Below are 20894 nucleotides of genomic sequence, written 5' to 3' on the forward strand. Positions count from 1 at the left end.
CAGCATAGATTCTTGCAATTTCAGTATAGGATAGGAAGAAACCAAGTTTATCAACCAACACATACTCTGTTCGCCTTTTTTTCTCTTTCACAAACTTAAAACAAGGAAAGATTTAAAGTATTTGGCTTCAATTTTCTGTTCAAGTATAACATTTATTTGTGGAATTGCTTGTGGATATCTCACTGGGACAGGGAGGAGAGTCCCATGGCAGACTGGGTTTCCAAGTATCAGAGAGATTTGATGTGAGATTGAAAGGAAAACTGATTGTTCTTCCGCTGCCCCACTGGCTATTGACATGAGAGATTTCTGGTGTTCTCGTCAAGTATGTCTCTGCTTCTCCACTGCCTGGATTCCCATTCATCCCCACCGGTAGAGTGACAGCAAAGCTGCTGTTGCTCTGCTGCTGGTTTCCAAAGTCTATACTCCCATAGGACTTCCCAGCATCACCAAGAACTGAGGGGGACAGATTCAGAAGCATGGAACTGAAGTCTCCTCCACATTTGGATGGTGCAGTCATGTCAAGGGGGGAAAACAGAAAGCTTGCAGGGATTTCTGTGTTGGAGATGGGGTGCAGAGGTGGCTTACATGTTGTATTGATGGGCTTGCAGGGAGGTATCTCAATTGGAGGAAAATTTGTTGTTGTGCAGGAATGCTGTAAATCATTACAGCTGAAGTGGATTGCTGATCCAGTTTCACTAGCACAAGAGATGTTTTCTGAGGCAAACTGGGTCCCTTGAGTCACTTGAGAAAAAATGTCCCGAGTAGTGGTCTCAGGCGCAGGAGATACCCATGAATGGGAGAGAGCTCTCTGAGCCATGGAGTTGGTCTTCTTGAAGATCCTACAAATAGCCCATGAATCCTGCAGAATAAAAAACCAGACAGCTTTTAGCAGAAGAAGACTGAAGCAGGCACGTCTAATACCAGTAAGCGGTTATGTTAGCCTTACATTTGGGAGACTTTTATCAGTGTATCTTTTGGGGTGTGTTAGGTCGGAAACAGAAGGGAGTCTGAACTCATGCATCATCCAGTCAGTTTTGATCCCTTTCGCAGCTCGGCCCTTGTAGAAGACAAGGGATTTCTTCAGGCCTATGCACTTGGTACCTTCAGATGAGTAGATGGGTCTGTCAGTTCCGGTAGCCTTCCAGAACCCTGCTCCGGTGACCCTGTTGGGCCTGGCACTGTTGCGATATTTTCTGTCTCGAGGACAATAGAAATACCATTCTTTTTCGCCAGTTGTCGCCATCTCTTCTTGCAAAAGGGGTCAATCAGAAGAAATCTTTGTCATACTCAGTATCAGAAGAAAAAAAATTAAGAAAGAGGAAAAAACAATGAAAGTCATCATTTCCTTCTATAACTTCAACACCCCCAGAGTCAAATCCAGAAGTTTCAGAATGAATAAAGGAATTAAGCAAGAGATTCTTGAGTAAAGCTTCTGGAAGTTCAGCTTTCGTTCAATCGGAAACAAGGTTTCTCTCTAGTAGTACTGTTTCAGGGACCACAAAAGAGAGACTGGCAAAGTTTAAGCCTCATGAACTGGTACTGTCACGAAGGCAACTTTTCAAAGATGAATTAAAACATATCAAACCCAGTATTTCGCTGTGACTTTCTTTAAAGGTTTAAGAGATAACTACAGAACACTCATTGAGCTTCAGAAGAGTTGAATCTTCAATAAAGTACTGAAACAACTCTTGTGAAAGTATCACACTGGAATTCATTTTATGTGATCACTTGACAACCAGAAAAAAAAAGAAGAGAAAAGAGAAAATAGATTGTCCAGGAGTTGTTTTTCATCCTTGTATTAAGCATAAAAAAAATGAACTGAACTTGAGATTGCTTACTTGGAAGATCCCATGGATCATACTTGTAGATATCAAGCTGTTTAATGAGCTCAATAGACAGTGGCTTCTGTTGAATCTTCCACTTAAGATAGAATCCAACTAGCTCTTCATCCGTCGGATGAAACCGAAACCCAGGTAGCATCACATCCTCTCCGTCATTCTTTTCATCCATCTCCTTCGAAATCTCAGACTTCTCTCAAACTGGACGAGCCCAACCAGAAAGATAGCCGAAACCCAGAACAGATTTTCGGTCTTTCTTCCCACAACCGGATAGAATCACTCAGAAGAAACAAGCAGTGAATGGAAATTTAATGAAGAGCCATGAATGGAATGTACGGGAGTCCGTGACAGTAAAGCTGTTGGTCAGAACCAATGCATGAAGTTTACAAACTTAGTGCGCTGCCATTATAAGGTCTGCCATGAAGTCTCGGCCGATCTTTCGGAGCAATGGAGAGTGTGTTCTTGCGATGAACGCGGAGAGTTGGGAAGGCAGACGCCAAGGCCTCTTAATAACACTTGCCAGAAACTCAAGAACAACTACCAAGGAACCAAAGTAAGACAGCAGTACTGGGTTTCACTGAAGACCCTTCCTTCCTTCCCATTGAGTAACAGTCGACAGTCGTAGGCTGCTTAAATCCATTGGGAAGGATCTCAAGAGACTACAAATTCAGCAGTTTATTGGGATTTTCAAATCGTTTTCTTTTCACATTTATCATATTCAGCTCATGGGGCGCTCCTTGTTTATCCGCTCAGATACAGACAAAGCAAGCTTCAATGAAATATAATATATGGTTTTGGAATTTTTCCAAGCAATGGGACTCTGACCCAACTTCCAACAACAAAAAATTCAAACGTATATTCAATTCCTAAGATTCTCTGCAAATTCCTTCAAACACTATTTGATCTATTTTTCATATTTCTTATACGGCTTCTCATGATCCAAAAATCCCATTTCATTTTCTCTTTGTAAACCCTTCTAATCCTCATTCTCTCCCTGGTATACACTGATCTGTTCTGACCTGTCAGAGTGGATATTTGGGATCTCATTGAAATTCCCTTAGTACCCTAAGAGATTTGCTTTACATGGGACCCATTACCCCTTCGAAGCATATCCTAATCCAGTATTTTATTATATCCCCATAGGCCATCTCACTCTAAAACCTTTCAACTTGTCTCAGTATACTTAAAGTGGCCTTTACCCTTCACTATCCTGTATCTATCTCACCTTCCACAGAAAGTGAAAAAATGAAAGCCTGCATCCATCAAGTGCAAGCCTAAAGAGGGCAGGAAAATGACTTAAATGAGTAAAATAGTGATCTTCCCTTGGTTGAATGAGAAGTTTCAAAATGAAATCCAATTCATGGAATTCCCTTCATTTTCCTTGTTTTCTGCAATGTTGATCAAGTCATGGAAGTGGAAGCAAGCCATTCTTACATATTTAACTGGTTCATATTAGTGACTTTGCAAACCATGTCTGCCAGGAGGTGAACAAGTGAAGAACCCACTAATAAATGGGAGGATACTTGAGTCAAATCCAAGCTTGGGGACTCCAAATTTAGTGAAACTCCCCAAATCTAGCCCTCGTTTGAAACCCATCTTGTCTGTTCCTTGACCTTGGGCCTGCCTCATATCTTTCAAGCGTGCAACTCAAGTTAAAAAATATGTCAAATTCTTCAAACCGAAGCCTCCTTCCTCATTATCTGTGAACATTAAACTCTCAAAACAAAAACCCATGTTTCCACCGTACAAATCCTTCTTCTTCTTCTTTTTTTTTTTTAGTATTTAACCAAGACCCACTTCGATTAGTTTATCATTAGATAGTTCTAATTGTTTTTTAATGGGTCTTTAAAGGTGTATCAGTCCCCTAGAAGGTATTAGCATTTCAGCCATGACTGAATGCAATCTTGCATTGTATTCAATGCCAAGAGTTTAAACTTTTGACTGCCCAATGTAACCCTTCTTCATTTTTCTGATTTTTCTTTTCATGGGAAGACTACAACACTTCATTCTTAGACAAATCAAATTCATAGGGGTCTATTCTATAGGGGAGGGTCCCTGCTTGATCAAATCCATCAGATAATCAATGCTTCAAAGGTGCTTGATGAAACTCCTCACAGGTGACCTCTTCTTTATTAATATTTTTTTTTTTTAAATTTTCCCCTTCTTATCATATAATATACACAAACCACATGATCCCTTCACATAGTGGCATGTAAATTTGATGTTGTTTACTAATCATCTTCAAGTACCCAAAAAGTGTGTGTTCAAAAAACACATCAGATCTACAATTACTTATCAACATTATGAGTCCACATCTACTTTCAAACATTTCAGTTAATATCCAAGGAGATGAACCATTATTTCTATAAAAAATGTCAAATTTTTGTTTGATTGTTGTTGTTTTCAAGTCTTTGTCAACATTCAACATCTCATGTTCCCATTGCAGGAGTCTTAATTTTGTTTTTTCTTTTGTAACTATTCACCACCCAAACAATAATAGCTGTATTACTATTGAGAAACCCACACTTTTCCCTACATAGGATACAGCCAAGACATGTTCTATATGCTTCCAAATCACTCAAACATTCCTGAAATCTCTTATTTGTAGATATGATCTGTGAAAGCTACCTTGTTTTGTCTCCATTATTGTATACTTGAGTTTTATAATCTGATTCAGTTAATACTTCCTTCCATGATAAGTTACAGTTCAAACCTTATCATTGTTCCATGTAAAGACACATGAGAGCTCCAACCTCCAAAGTAACCATCTTAACATATAATAAACATCAATCAAGCTCCTGAGTTATTAAATCTAGGATTTTTTTGAGGCTGAGGCTAATGAAGGATACAATCCATGAAAGAGACAGGCTGGGCAAATTGCAGTTATCAAATAATCGACAAATGATTCTGATTGAGAAGTTTAGGATTCCAGTGGTTAGAAGAATAATATTAGCTAAAAACACACAATCCAAATTCACAGTCTAGCTTGAGAATTGACAATTGTTGATGGGTATCGGCTGATAAGAACTCTTTAGAGCTCTTTTTTATTTTTATAATTGTCGATTAGGGAAGATTGGGTGATTTCTTGGGTAATCTCTTCAAGCTCAGGGACATGTAAATGAAGGCCAGGACCAATAACTAGACGTGCTTAACGGAATCAACTGATACAAATGATTAGGAGAGCTAAGTTGTATATGGAAACAGGTGTGAACTCCAATAAATCAACTTCAGGTAAGCATTTCAAACGAATTCCCCAAATGAAAAAGGAGGAAATGGGAAACAATGACTTCCCTTACTTTGACAAGATCAATTCTGGTAAGAATTGTAGTCACCAACACCATTGCCCCTTTCACATACTGTAAGAAGTGTCATGCAGTAAACAAATGCAGACAAGCGAACCTTCAAAACAGCTAGTGTAGCTTTCCTTTTTTCTTTTGTTTTTCAAATGTTCTTTGTAGTAAAAAACTATTCCCTGGCCAGGAGGATGACAAAAGGCCTGCCTGTACTTTGGATCTTCATCCATTACTTGAATATCTTTCTTGGAGCTGCAAGCCCTGTACAGATCCATGTCTTCTTTCTCATTAGCCATTTCATAATCGTGTTTCTGAGATTTTTGTTAGAGAAAGGATGGAATATGGAGGCCAATCCCTGTAATCCACCCATTTTGCAACCCTGCAATGTCTAGCAAATCCTCTGAAATGGATAGAAACTAGATAAAAGGTGTTTTTTACATGACCTTAACTCTAATACGATTGGCCAATATAATATACTTAATAAAAATATAAAATACAATATATCGTGTAAACACTTGAAAAAAATCAAAGATTGGCTGAGAGTATTGCACTTTCTTACTGAGAAAAATTGCACTATGAAGATATCTTTGTAAAGATTGGCAGTGCCCTCTGCCTGAATTATGGATACAACGGGGCTTCTACAAATATAAGTGACAGACTGCAGTAGTGAGGAAATTGAATACACAGCACAACTGCCCATGAATATGGGATACACAAGCTTATTTGTAGGCTAAACAATCTAAGACAAAAAAAAAATTGTACAACTCGTCTCCGCAATGAACACCCTCATCTGTTGATACAAGTAACAAAATAAAGTCCCTTCTCCAAATCATAGATAGTCTTTAACTCGGGTTTTCTCCATTTTGATACTGACCATACTGAAAATAGCAGTATTGCAGAAACCACAAAAAGTGACAGCAAGGTAGATGACTCATCACCAATGATATCCACAATCCAATCCAGGTGTGCTACCCCCATATTTGCTGTTTTCTGCAGCACAAAGGCTTCCAATGCCCAATCAATAGGGGTACCTCCTATCTCGTTTGCAAACTCAATCCTGCAGAGTTGTTATGATAGCGAAGTCATGACAGAACATACAACAATCCTTATGACATTCCTGATTAAAATCTGGGCATTGATTTCAAAATTGTGAAGTAATGCAATGGTCAAGCAACAGCTGAAAGTTGTATTACCTATCATCATTTAATGCAACTCCAAGGCCATCATGCAACAAGGCTACAATATACGCTGAAGAAAAACAATAGTGCATCAGATCTTCTTCTCGAATATGTTTGTATTTCTTCCTCTGATACAGCCCGTCTTGTTCGCAAAATTTCTGGCCAGCCAAGATCAGGTCGGAAAGAAACGCAGTTGAAGGCAGCCCAAAGAACTATGAAGCAATAAAAAACAAAAAATTCTCAGTAAGAATGAAAAAGCATATATGGATTTAAAGTGGCTTCGAGAGGGGAAAAAGTGAATTTACGGCTTCTTAAAGATGACAAAAGAAAAGGAAGCAAAAAAAAAAAAGCCCATTTTTTATTTCTAAAGATTCCACTTCACCTTTGACGTATAGAAAAATTCTCTGTAGCCAAGAATTTCCCTTGTAGTGTTGGTATGAAACTTGATCCTATGTGACAGTGCTGGTATGTACACTCGTCTGCACAACATGTGGAAGAGGCTCAAGGTTTTACTTCAATATATGCATAGAAATTATGAAGTCGAAAGGTAAATATGGCACATAAACTTTCATAATCTTCTGTTATTCTGGGACATCCCATATTTATTCTTTCCAAAAGCGTTTCAATGATAACCAAATAAGAATGCAATGTTAAAGTCAAGCCTAACTCCCAAACTTAACCAGTCAAAGTTTTTTTTTTTTTAATAATGAAGATTTTATTTACCTAAACCCAAGAAATCAAGGGGCCAAAGCCCAGCAATACAATTTTTTTTAAATGATGATGATTTTATTGAGAAAAGAAAACAAACAAGAGGTTAGGGGTGGGGGGCATTCATTATAAGATTTTGGAGAGAAACCCCAAGCAATACAGATATTAGCATTAGATGGGCAAACAATGTCCTACAGCAAGGTGTTGAAGGCTAGTTCCATCCTTAGCAAGTAAGTCTGCAGTAGCGTTTGTGGATCTAAGAGTATGGCTCCAAGAAGCATTAAAAATCCTGACAATTTTCCATGCTTCAGCAAGGAGAGGTTCAACTCTTCATGGGAGATTGGATCCATTCTTCTCCCAACTAATATACTTTTTTGGGGGGATTATTCCATTAGCCCTGCCCTTGACACCCGTGCCTAAATAAATGGACAGCAGGACTAAGATATGGGCAATATAAATGGGTACTAGACCCAACAGAACAGATGCGCCATGACCATTTTAAATGACTAGCTGATATGAGGAGGTCTTCACCCATAACCAAAGATTTTTTACTGACACTAACCTATATGTGATATTCCCACTAATAGTCACATGAAGAACTATAAAGTACATACATATTAACAAAACCTAAAAAAAGAAAAAACACAAGCCTTTTGGATGTAGCTGCTATCTTTTCCTTTCTGCAGAAGCATTAATGCAGCAGATTTACACTCTGAGAAGTTACCATATGCATGAACTGTGACCTGAAGGTTAGCAATGGCAGACTGCTTAATAGGTACCACACTGTTTTGATATCCTCTGGGAATACAAGGATCTTTAGATACTCTCCCTGAGACAGATTGATTGGCTGCATTAATGAGTAACAAAGGATTAAATAAATGTTCTAATATGTCACTGTCGCGAGAACAAGACCCATTAATGTAGTTTCACTAAGATTAGGAGGATTTGCTTTTATATCTACTGCTCCTATTACTAAGACTCGGTATTCAATAATTTGGAAGAGGTATTGTCTGACAGGCGTGTAGAATTTCATAGAAGCTGATCAAGATAGAAAAGATGAAAAACAACATGAATCAAGAAAAGAATGAATAACTTACATAATTTCAGGTCTCTTGAGAGGAGAATTTCATGTAGGGAGTCATATGCAACATTCTGCAAAAATTCATCAATGTAAATCCAACTGATAAATGGCACCACCCCTAACACAAGTAAATTAGTTCTTCTGGAAGATACTTGCAAACCACCAGACTAAGATAATGGCGTGCACAAATGCCTAAAACTCTCTTTTCATTATCTCTACTGGAATATGGGAATACCTTAGATTCGGTATATAGCAGAAAATCTTAAAAATTTAAAAAACAGTTCATCAAAGCAGTCACCTGACCAAAATCAAGTAGACTGTGGCTATAAAGATTGTAGGTGACTTTGCCAAACTTAACCGTGTGTGAGAATTCAGGGGGCAGTGGCTACGTGAAACAAAGGCTACCTGTAATAGTAAGCCATTCAGACATCCGACAATCACATCAATTATGCATATATTTTTTTTAAAAGTTTTTTTTTAATATTTTTTTTTGAAAAAGATCAATTATGCATGTTTGAATGATACAATTACAAGAAACGTGATCCTAATACTGTTCAAGAGGGTTTTCACCCTTTCCTGGAAATCTTAGATTCATGAACAATTCAGATAGAATGACAAATAGACTAATGAAGTAAATAAACAAGAAATAGGTTAACAATATGGTGAAAGAGTGGCAAAAATGAAGCTCATTCTTTTCTTCTCTCTTTTCTCTACATTGGGGTTTAGGGTCCCTTCTTACTATTGTCCTCCTCTCTCTCTCTCTCTCTCTCACCCTTTCTAGTACCATGGGAATTAAAACCACAGAACAAACAATTAATCTTGAAAACCAAGATTCAACTCTTAAATTATTAGAGTTAACAGATTTAAACAAGTATCTTGCAGATATTGAAAAGAAATATATGCATATTGGGTGCATACAAATTACATTTAAACCCCTAACATTATTAGGGATGAATACCTGTTTGGAGGCCATCCTTCGTGATGGAAGATGTTTGGATTGGAAACCCTCTTTGATGGGTATAGTAGAAACTAGTTTCAATAGGGGACCAGTTTATTTTAATGTCCATCCAAACCTTACCCTATCTTTAACAGATAGGAATCTGTTAGAAGCCCTCCAATTGAGGATTCTAACACAGGGATACAATTTTATTCCTGGAACTTAAACCATAGCAGTAATTACTAGGATTCATTTCAAAATCATGAATACCTTAGTCCCTAAGGTACTACACTTACCAGATCAGGGTAAGACCATATTGATCAAAACAGATCTAATGAGTGTGAATGTTGCCACTCCTCACATGATCAATTCGGAGGAAATTCACTTCCTAGACAATTGGACTATTCCTCAGGCTGTTCCTCCAAGACTCCTGTTAAATCAAGATATTGATCAAGTTATTCAATCCACTGATGGTGACGTGGTCATTAGCTTCAAAGCCAAGACTCCCTACAAAGTCTATTTACCATCGTCATCAAGATACTATGATGTAGGCCAACCTTCACACCTACATGAGGTGGATGAAAAATTATCCTGCAAGGATGATTCCTCATTAAAAGGAATCCAAATATCAGACACCCAGATACCTCATGAGGTCTATACTGAAAGGGATCATGAGAGAACTTCTCCCACTCCTAGTGAAATGACTGGATTCAATCTGTGATTATGATACTTACACCCACACAGATTCCAGATCAGGATCCACCCCCATTCAAGGTGGATCGCACAACCATTAAAGCTGAATTTTTGCACCCCAATAATCGAGGTTTCAAAAAAGAAGATGAATAATAAATTTTTTATAACATTAAGAATAAGAGTTATACTCTCCTGATGATTAAAATATAAAAAAATTATAATATCCTACTTCATACCCCGGATATTCACTATTTAGCCTTCCATGGCTCTGATACCAAATACAGCGGGAGAAGGAAGATTAACAGAAGGCAATAATAAACAAGAGAGGGCAGAGAATAATTTCAAACTATATTCACAATATAATAAAAGTACTTACAATAAACTTCAAACAAGCTAAGCAAGCAACAAGGCAACCTTGAGTACAATTGAGAACTCCGATGTTTTAGTGATGCTTTTACAAAATAAACTATCTCCTTATATAGAAGGAGAGATATAAAGGGGATTCTATACAATTTTGGAATCCACCACTAAGGAATAGATAAGCCTCTATGATTGAGGCGGCTGAGACGAGACACCTCCATTATTGAGGTTAGGTTGAGTTTTTCCTCCATTATTGAGGTTTGAAAGAGACCTTTGATGGGCTTGGGCCCAAAGAATCTTTCTTTTCTTCAATGCATTAATCCTGACACAAGTAAGGCGGCTACTTTCTACAGTCCATTGATGTGACTTGATGGAAAATGGCCAACCAAAGACACTGTAAGTGCCTGGATTGATGTGACAAATAGGCCAACTATGGGATAATATTTCCTCTGTTGATTTTGGACAGACTGCCGACGAATCTTGTTGTGGTTCTGACATATCTTCAGATATCCCGTGAAGAAAAAGTTTATTTCTTTTTAGACTTTGATTCAAGAAGATGAATCATAATCTCCATATAATCCACCATCGTGGGTTCGTCATCAATAGGCTGGCTATCCGGTAGTGAACCAGCATGATCATCATCATCATCTTCAATACTATCTTTAGTAGCAGATGGTTCTGATACTGACATATTGTCTTCTGCAGGTTGGGAGGAAGACAGTGTGCTCTCATTGCAAAAATCGAGAATAGAACCCTTCATTGATTCTAAGAGTTTCTTTATTAACTCTGCTTCCGAAATATTCAGATATTTAACTCTTAATTGAGTCTTGAAATTGCTGAGTAAATTTTTGGGGTCATAATGGACCTCCAACACTTTATGTAATCCAAGTGCGTTCTCATTTGTGAGAATAACAGACTTAATTTCTGAAATTTTTTTATCAATATTGGAGAAATTCTTCCACCATCGAACATGGAAAGTCCGAAGTAAAATTAGGAGGCCTTCTTCATTATAGCCTGTTGTACAGTCTCATTTCCAAATCCATGGTATTGAAAATAACATGAAGAAGATAAATAGTTTTGCACCATTGGGTATTCTACCCAAAGCTTTTAGCTCAGGACTTGTTCTAGTCCATAAATTAAATTGAACCTTCATTGGCTCAGGTAATATCTCTAGGGGCGGCTCAAATTTGATCTACTAGTTGAACACCCAATTGGGTAAAAGTAATGACCTTTTGTAGACATCCTTACTCCACTGAAAGAACCAGGAATGTCGATGTGAGGGATTCTGGCAATAAAAAGTATTAGACCAGGCATCAATATAACCCCAATAATTGAATTCCTTATCATTAGGCAGGGCTATGGATTTAGCCAGATCAAATTTTCCCCATCCTGAAGGATGCATACATTTTTGAATCGTACATTTGTTGTACGCTCTTGGGCTATCCCATTTAGCCACATTGTGTATGATGCACTGCAATTGAATTCAGATGAACCAAAATGGATTCAAATGAATACCACTGTTTTCCTGCACAGATGGGACGGTAGGCTTCTCCAAGCCATTTCTGTAAGATCTCCCAAGAATCCAGGGTACCATCTAACTCCTCTTTATTGTGGATCAAAATTATTTTCTGATCAGGAAGAGTAATATACTCTGGTTCAGATTCAAGTGTTTCTTTATACGACACGGGGGTTTTTCCCTTATTATTTGAGGAATTTCCTCTTCCTTGATTTTTTCGGCATCGGCCTCTGGATGTAGAACCACTTCCTCTCATTGGGAGTGGGTTACCCTTGCCGGGGTTAACCATGATTTGAACCCAGAAGAAATTCACGGGTGAGAAAATCAAGTAAGGAGTTCAATTCTCTTTTGATATGTTTAATATCAAAATCAAAAGCGCTTAATTCCGCCTGCTATCTTGCAAAAATTTGTTTGGAAGTAAGATTCTTCACATCCTTTTTAAGAATTGATTTAGCAGCAGAGCAATCAACTCTTAAAAGAAATTTCTGATTTAATTTGAAATTTATGAATGCACTTAATTATTGCAAGAATTTCTTGTTTTACTATGGAATAATTAATTTGTGCATCATGCCAATTACCAAAGGTAAATCTAACAAGTTCTTCTTTACCAGCTGAATTAATTTTTTTTAATATGCCGCCATAGCCAATATGGGAGGCATCAGTCTCTACAACCTTCGAATATGAAAGATTGGTAAGGTTAAGGCAAGGGAGTTGTCTAACCTTCTTTTTCATTAGTTGGACTGCCTGAGTATGTTTAGGAGTCCATGACTCAGGATTCTTTATGAGTCTTTTGTGCAATATTGTTGAGTCTTTAGCAAAATTTGGATAATAGTCAACAATATAATTGAAACTTCCTAGAAATCTTTGAAGTCAAGTTTTTTACAAAATTTCATCGGGAAACTTGGAGGCAAACTCAATGCTTCGATCAATGGGAACTATTTGTCCCTTGTGAATATTATGACCTAAGAATCGAACAGAGGTCTAAAACAATTAGAGAATACTCTAATAATCCAATCTCTCTCTCTCTCTCTCTCTCTCTTTTAAATGGTCTCCTCTTCTCATCTATTAGAGAATACTCTAATAATTCAATTCAAAATTAGCAAAGATCTGTGACTTGATGTGTAGATGAATTACAAATAAAGAGGCTCCTCTCTAACTTCTTGTTGTCTCAGAAGCCCTTTGTGCAATTTATAATTTTTTATTTTCTTTTACTATTCCCTCTCTGGTGGATTTTTTACTCTTTTTTAATCAAATAGAACATCACCTATTAAAAAAAAGAAAAAAAGATAATATGTTCAACCTAGATGAAGGAAGGGGAAAATGAAGGCATTCCAGCCAGAAGCTGTAGAGTACAAATTGATAAAAGGAAACACTGAAAATCCAATTTGTTGCATTCTTCATTTTGACAGGTTAGAAAACCTATTTTGGGGGAAAAAACTTATGTGAAAAGGATTAACTGATTCGGCCGGATCCAGTGGACAAAAAACTATACCTGAGCAGAAGCTCCACCAAGTTCAATTATTCCAGTTGTTTGCAGAGGGTCGCCTCCAAGAGTACTAAGAGCATAATTTGCAGCAACCCAAGCATAGATACCTTCATCAGCACCTGCGTCAATTACAAATGATACATTTTTCTGTTAGAATAATTCATGACTGGACAATTTTTTAAATAATTAAGAGCCTAATGACAATAAACTTTATGCCACAAGTGATCCTCAAACAGCGAAATCAACATCAATCTAAAAGCGACTATACAGACAATAGTACTTAATTGCTCACATTGCAGTTGAGATCAACGCACTCTAGGGTAATCAGAACCAACATTTCAGTAAAGGATGCCGATCCTCCACATGCCTCAGGGGGATTCTGCACCCAAAGCTTAGATCTTCCTAAAACTTGCCATGCAGTAACACGTCTGGTGAAAATTTGACTCAGTTTCACAATGACTTGACGGTCCAATAGCATAGTGATAAACCCCAGATCTTTTTCAGCAGCTTTTCTTGCAACATCAGCTCGACTCAAAAATTTCAAAACCATCAGAGAAGCCATCAATCAGAAAGCCTTTCTTTTGGGCAAACGAGTGTTGAAAAAATGATAGAGCATAAAATCCTAATTTCATGAAAAAAAATTATGCAACTGTTCGATGAAGCAGCCGTAAACGTAAATCCCAAAACTTCCATAAGTACAATACAGATTCAGATAATGAACGACAGAAAATTTAGACAAGCAAAAGGCATTTTCTTTTCGAGGAGAACTAACAAAAGTTAGAAGGCGCAAATGTCACTTACCGGTTATCACGGAGGCCCAATCATGTTCAAACCGGAGGGCCGAAGACTTCAATACGCTTCTGCAAGATGCCAAATTTTTTTCTTGCACTTCTACTTCCAATCTCCTCAAACCTGCAGTCGCCATAAGCCGAACCTCCGTCTCTCCCCAGCGATGTTTCGGAATTTTCCGCCTCGCAAACTCCAAAAGATCGTGCAAAGAGTTTCCCGCGAACTCGGGATTCTCCGAAAAGGACGATAAACCCGGATTCACCTTCAGACTAGCCCACCCCCCATTTTTCAAATCCAGAACAAGCTTGCCATTATCCTCTGCGAACTGGAACACGTGAATTCGAGTTCCGGTGCTCCCACCATCAATAACGATCCCATGCCCTTCACTCACGTAGGGGCGAAAAGCCCTGACGACGATGCAGACAAAGAAGGAGAAAGAGATTGTGACGGCAGCGGCAGCGACAATAATCCACGCATTTGCACGCCCATGCTTGCAGAGTGGAGAAAGAAAGCGGGGGTGGAGATTGAATTGGAGAGCTGTGGTAAGAGATTGGAGCTTTGATCATGAGTCCATTTTCGTGCGTTGACCGAATCCCAAATCCCAGGGAACGGGCGTTCGATCGTCGCATCAAAGCCCCAGATCTTCGGAGAAGAGAATTTTTTTGTAGGAATTGAAAAGGGGATCAATCGGAAACGGAGAGGGCCTTATCAGTGTCTCGCCCTCTCGCTCCCTCTTCTCGCCATGACAATGATCGTTGGAGAGAAGACGAAAATCTCCTTGCCCGCTCTCTCCTGTCCAAGACGCCTTTATATTGTCGGCTGTACGCAACGGCTGACTGCTCTTGACCCGAATCGCGCTCCACTAAGACCCGGGTCAAGGCCGGCCCGGTCCAAAACTTCTCTATACCACAATACCTTCTTGACATTAACATCTAATAATGTTACATGGGAACGCCACACGAACACATGAAAATCCAATTCAAATCAACCGAATCAGATTGGATTTGATAAATCCAAAGGGATTCGACCCAAACAGAATAGGCGAGTCCCTCTCACTCAGTCTAAAATCCGATCTAACTCGCCTAAGTTACAAATCAACTCAGCGAATAACAAAATAATGCATAAAATGGGCATTTCATATTAGTCTTCAAAGTTTAGGAGGCCCACTACTGCCTAGGATCAAGTATATACTTCTGAGTTATCTGAAAAGCGCGACTAAGAATGACAATCGTGATTATGATTGTTACATGTATAATACAATCAGAAGCATTAGAATGGACTGGTTTCATGGCAGTTTCATATACCAATAGTGTTCATCTTCTAAAATGACCAAAATTAAAAGAGAAATCATTAAGAGTGCTCAAGTGATTTTCTAACCACCAAGAGGAAAGGGCCACCAAAACCCTTTTAGTTGCTGGAAGAATAACTCAAATCTCTAATGGTAGGATGTCAAAATTACTATTGCAGCAGATGACTCATAAGTATCTTCTCACAAATCATAATCCATGAATTCTGTGTTTCGCTACCCTAAGCTTGTAAACTGCATCAATAAGCCGGTACAATTCACATGCTAAATAACAGTTATCACTAACTGGGGCAACCAAAATGCCATGAGTTTTCTAGCTTACATTAAGATTTGTTCTGAGTGCGAGCAAAAAACACCCTTTTGTTTTCTTGCAATACACTAATGGAAATATCCAAGAACCTGGCCTCCCACGTTCTGCCTGATGGCTTCCTCATGATCCAATACACCATTGGGAGTTGTAATCACAACATAACCCCACTGCAATGCCAAATATCAGAAAATTTTGGTGAGATGCTAGAATATGTAAATCTTGAAAAACATTTTACAAATATGCATAATACCCTATAACTTTTCAAAATAAACCTTTTGCCTACCAAGAAGGACAGTATTTCTTACGATTACATGGTAGAATAGCATGTAACATACAGCATTATTGGGGGGTTGCATATGGCAGTAGTGCATACAAAATGGGTAGCAACTGTTCTTCAAGGGCCAGCAGAGAGACTCCAAAACCATGTAATGCACAGGGAAATCTTATTTGCAAATGAACATTTAATTGGCAAAGTCTTTAAGCAGTAATAAACCAGATCATTTAATGCAATTGGCAGGTGTTAAGTTGAGAATTTCTGGGAATAGAATAAAAAGAAGAAATTAATTTGAAAAGTCTATACAATGTATTACCCAAGACACATAAAATAACACAAGATGCAACTGAATTCCTCAGAACCAAAAATAAGACAGAACAGAAAAAGCTTTAGAATCAATTATTGAATTGTATGCTGATAAGCACAAGTTTTCCATGTAATAACACACCTGACGAGTTGGAAGTGCCCGTTTGACATATTCCTCAATTGTATTTGCCTTGATGTCTTGCCTGTATGTGAGAGCCTTACAATCTTTTATCCTGCCTTGCAGTTCCACAGAGATCTTTCCCACTCTGTGAGGATCAAATACTTGAAAATCTTTAATATACCCTGAACAGAAAATTAAGGAGCATCCTGATAAATGAAGTTACTTATGAGAAGAAAAAAAAACATGGATTATTTACCCAGTGAAGACTTGCAGATACTAAGGTTTCAGGTTCAAGAACAAAATGCTTGGCCAACAGTCAAGAAGGAAGTAATCAGTTGTGAGTTAGATATTCTTGTTACAGGTTACTAGTTACTTTCCAAATTGTCAGAATGGAAAAATTACTACAGTTATCTCAAAACTTAGAGACTAGAAAGAAATGATCTACAATACTTTCCAGGGAGGAACCAGATCAGTTCTTTTCAAGTAGCCCAACTACTTGATCTCATGCAAACAACAACATTTCATACATTGCATATTTCCAGGCCTCATGAATAAAATCATACAGTGGAAATGTATGGAGGTAGTAGGAAACAGGGAAAGCAATAAAGAAGTCCACAAAAAAGATAAAAATGCGAGGAAACTCATTACAAGTTCTTGTCTATCTCAAAATATTGTAAATAAATAAATTACAGAACACTTGCTCAGCTGAACCAGGGTTTTCTGACTCAAACTCGGGACCTGACTCAAACACATAAAAATCCAAGTAGAATAGACCGAGTCAGATCAACTGAGTGGGATCGGGACTCGCCAGTCCAAGGACCGGACTAGGGGTGAGTCAGAAGGGACTGACTAGGCTAAGACAGAAGAATCGAATCCCTCCCTACAACTCAACTCACCCATTCAAAAATCCGATCTGACTTGCCTGAGTCACAAGTCCACTTGGCAAGTCAGAAAACCATGATCTGAACGAAAAATAGAAACAACAGATAGAAATGCTGGCTAGCAAAACATGCACATTGTTGATGTAGTAACATAAATTACCATAATTCTCTAGCTAACATATGTCTACAAGATAGCAGAAAATCATATTAAATAAAAATTGAAAAGCATCAAACCATCTAGCACAAGTACATTGCCTGATAAAAGAGTTCAATTGAATATAATGATGCAGTTATCTTTTTCAGGCAACTAGACAAGAATATCAGAAAAGAGGAAAAGGATAAACATGTTGTTTTCATGTAAATAAAGAAAATTATAGGATGCCTAGAGTCCTAATTTAGCAGTGTTAGCAAGGATGTTTTTTTTTCAAGCACCACAAGATTATATTAAAAGGTAAAAAAGAGAAACAAGGCAGAACACCCCCTCAAAAAAAAAGGTGGGTGGGGGGGGGTGGCGCTCCTCTGAAAGAAAATTACACGGCATAATAGCTTAGAACAAAGTTGATAATTGGAAAAAATCTTAAGATAATACAGTTGATATTATTACGGATTTGCAGTGTTCTAAACTTTTGTACGGTCAGTTTAAGAAGTACCAAATACCAAACTTGATTATTTATGACCTGTAGAAGTATGTCAATTCCTCATTAAAGTTAGAAAGTCTCTTTCCAAACAATGAGCATAGAATACCTTCACAACCAGTCCAATGTGGTACTATTTTACCAGACACAACAACTTCACTTCAGACAATTAGCCTAAGATGTGGAACACCCACAACTACTAACTGGAGACTGTTTTTTTAACCACCAAAACTCCCCCTCACATCTAGAGCTTAAACACACAACCTGGCTTAGGATGTGGAGGAGATACACACTCGAACCATAAAGAATACATACAAGAGCAATATAAAACACAAAGACAGCTTGGGTAGGGTCTAATAACATTTCTAAAGTTAAGCAGGTTCCTCCTAAAATGACTAGCCTAAGTTAGGAGGCATCATCTAACTAATAAGTATATTTTTAAACGCAAAACAACTCTCATATTAGTGCAAACCTGAGATGTAGAGGATGTACAACAACAGACTTGGGAACTTTCTTTTGATTTAAAAACATTTGCATGTATCAAGCAATTGGATAGTTTGATATTATTGCTATGAAATTGACCTTACATACCCAGTAACTTGATCACAAGTTGAACCCCTCAAATCGCATAGAAAAACAATGTGTAAGACTTCCTACATCAAAGTAGACAAAATTTATGGAAACTAGTTTTTAATGGCAAAAGTAAATATCAAAATATACGCATATTGACTTACATCAACCAATCTACTATGCAGCCAGACAACAAGAAAACTCCCATGAAATATTTAAGAGGAAGCAGAAACAAGACATCCAAGCACTAGCACAGTTTAAGATAATATACAAATACACTTGAGGAATATAACGAACCAATCCATATATGGATAGAAGGAAAATATAATAGGAGTATATAGAAGAAGGGAATAGAAAGTTGGGAGCTATTGGTTGGCATTACCTCGGTTTTTCATGATACCAAGAAAGGCAGCCATAACATTGGAGATAGGTTGCAGATTGGCTGTAGCTTTACCTCTGCGCTCCGCATTTACGATTGTCCTGAGGGCATCATTTAGTATTCGCCTTCCCATTTCCTTTTCTCTTAAGCTGTTCTCCCACGATTCAAAAAGTTCTCCTGCAAACTAAAAAAAAATAAATACTAAGGCCCCATCTGGTTTGAGAGACGAGAGAAAATAACATAAATAGACAGGAAAACAAAAAGGAGAAAAGAAGAAAAAAAAAAGTTTTATTTTTCTACTGAGGCATAGGAGAGAAAATAGTGAAAAAATAGAAGAGAAGCTTGGTCTTCTTCTTTGGATGCACATAGAAAGTGTAAACTAAAATTAACAACTAAAGTTCACAATAATAATACACAACCAAAGGCTAGAAAAAAAATTATCCAAGCAAAAAATATTAATCAATTTCATATAAATGAATGGGCGCAACATAAACATTGAAGACATATTTCCTACAAACACATAATATGTGGAACCATGGTTTTTCTTTTGCTGTCGTTTTTCACCTCTGAAGAAGAAAACCAGTGATAAAATTCTGCACCAATTAGAAGCCAGTGATAGTTCCACACTTACATGAGATTCCTAGTTGCTCGATCTAATGGCCATTCCTTTACTGAAGGCTAACACTGGCCCATAACAGAAAAAAGGAACTCTTTCTATTCTTCTCGAGGTAGCAGCCAAGTTGGTCAAATGAAGCTCCTCCAGGAGAAAAAGAAGATCTTTCGCATAGGAAAATCGAAACAGAATCGGTAAAGAGTAGTAATGGCAGCAGCGAAACTATTCGAAGAGGAGAATCCCAAGGAGGAGAGAAATGTAATCGAGGGTAGAAGGGTTACCTGTGTTTCGGTAAATGAAGACACGACCGCCCGGCCAAGTGAGAGAGAGAGAGATGACTCGTGAACAGGAAGGGCGAGACTTGAGACAGTGAAGGGGAGAACTAACGAGAGAAAAAAATTCTTCCTGGTTTCTTCCGACGTCACAGCAATAAACTGTTAGCCTACATGGACCGTCATAATGCTGTGTCAGCAAAGCTAACACTGTTTTTCTTTTTCCTCTTTTCTATCTTCTGTCGTGCTTAGGTACAGCTCAGTAATGCCGTAATGGCGTCTTGGGTCGTCTGTTTCACCATCTCCAAGGCTTTCTTCTGGAATCAGACGACCGAAACTAAGCGGAATTGATCAACAGGAGGAAATTAATATAGATCCAAAAAGTTATACCCATTGTTATCGTTCATGGAATCAGGTCGCTCATCTTGGAGATGAGAGACGAAGGAAGAGGAATGAGAAGCAAAGCTACTGTGCAACTTAGTAAACGAATTGTAAATTTGTAGAAAGAAGAGAAGGATTGGGACAAAATGCAGAGAATACAAAAAGAGGAGCGAAGAACGAGAAAAAGGAAGAGAACGCAAAGAAACTAGATTTCTTACCTTGCGGTGGAGGAGACCGCGATGGAGAAGGGCCGTGAGGTCGGAGATGGTTGTACGTCGTCGGAAGACAGGGTCCGGCGAAGATGGACACGATAAAAACAGGATTGAAAAGGCTTATCTCGCTGACGGGTGACGTTGACTGGGCGCAAATATAAGTCATCTGCCCTAGTAGGGTGGACCCAGGATTTTCCTTCGGTTTCCCGTTCTTTCGTTTTCCGTAGGAGATCGTTTTCCGTGGGAGAAAGGGGGAGCAGGAGACATTGGAAGCAAAAGAAAGTATTTGTTTCTGTGCAGGCAATGAAAAGTACAGATAGATTATTTATTAAATAAAATATTTTGATATATTTGATTTTTAGAAAATTAAAATAATATTAATTAATAAATAAAATATATTAAATATAAAATTAAATAAATATTTATTTTTATATTATTAAAACTGTAATCAAATTATAATTTTAGAATATCTAAATATGAAATGATTATATAAAAAGGATATTATAAAATAGTTATTAACTTAATATATATATATTAGTAATATCAAAATAATATTAATTATTAACATAATTTATAAAAAGTAAAATATTTACATAAATATCGTAATAATAAAAATAAAAAATAATACAAATATAACTCAATCCCCTATTTAATATATAAAAACTACAACTCCACATCAAAATACAACACAAAAAATATTTAATGGCATTCAAAAATAATAGTCAATAATTTTGCCACATTTGAATTGCTAATAC

At 37.6% G+C, this 20894-nt stretch overlaps 2 protein-coding genes and 1 pseudogene across 7 annotated transcripts; all 3 read right to left on the reverse strand.

Annotated features, from left to right (window-relative positions):
* Window positions 1–77: 77 nt before the first annotated feature.
* On the reverse strand, window positions 78–2010 carry LOC137941496 (putative NAC domain-containing protein 94). Its single transcript, XM_068786938.1, has 3 exons — window positions 1839–2010; window positions 947–1248; window positions 78–859 (listed from the first exon to the last, which is right to left on the reverse strand). The coding sequence occupies exons 1-3, from the start codon at window positions 2008–2010 to the stop codon at window positions 140–142; spliced, it is 1194 nt and encodes a 397-aa protein (XP_068643039.1). The 3' UTR covers window positions 78–139.
* A 3633-nt stretch (window positions 2011–5643) lies between these two features.
* Window positions 5644–14805, reverse strand: LOC137940183 (probable apyrase 6; annotated as a pseudogene).
* Window positions 14806–15315: 510 nt separating this feature from the next.
* On the reverse strand, window positions 15316–20370 carry LOC137941473 (small ribosomal subunit protein uS8my-like). 6 transcript variants are annotated; one of them, XM_068786911.1, is made up of 6 exons: window positions 20146–20234; window positions 19556–19883; window positions 19293–19438; window positions 18665–18845; window positions 16218–16378; window positions 15316–15662 (listed from the first exon to the last, which is right to left on the reverse strand). In XM_068786911.1, exons 4-6 carry the CDS (start codon window positions 18792–18794, stop codon window positions 15564–15566), a joined length of 390 nt encoding a protein of 129 aa, XP_068643012.1. In that variant the 5' UTR covers window positions 18795–18845; window positions 19293–19438; window positions 19556–19883; window positions 20146–20234; the 3' UTR covers window positions 15316–15563. The 6 variants fall into 6 exon arrangements, with proteins under 6 accessions (XP_068643012.1, XP_068643013.1, XP_068643010.1 ...); XM_068786912.1 differs by lacking the exon at window positions 19293–19438 and having other exon boundaries at window positions 18665–18838; XM_068786909.1 differs by lacking the exon at window positions 19293–19438.
* Window positions 20371–20894: the final 524 nt, after the last annotated feature.

The sequence above is a fragment of the Aristolochia californica genome, unplaced genomic scaffold (assembly GCF_029961685.1).
Source record: "Aristolochia californica isolate CCGP_79_NKW_82.1479 unplaced genomic scaffold, dmAriCali1.0.hap1 SCAF_9, whole genome shotgun sequence".
In the NCBI taxonomy this organism is placed as follows: Eukaryota; Viridiplantae; Streptophyta; class Magnoliopsida; order Piperales; family Aristolochiaceae; genus Aristolochia; species Aristolochia californica.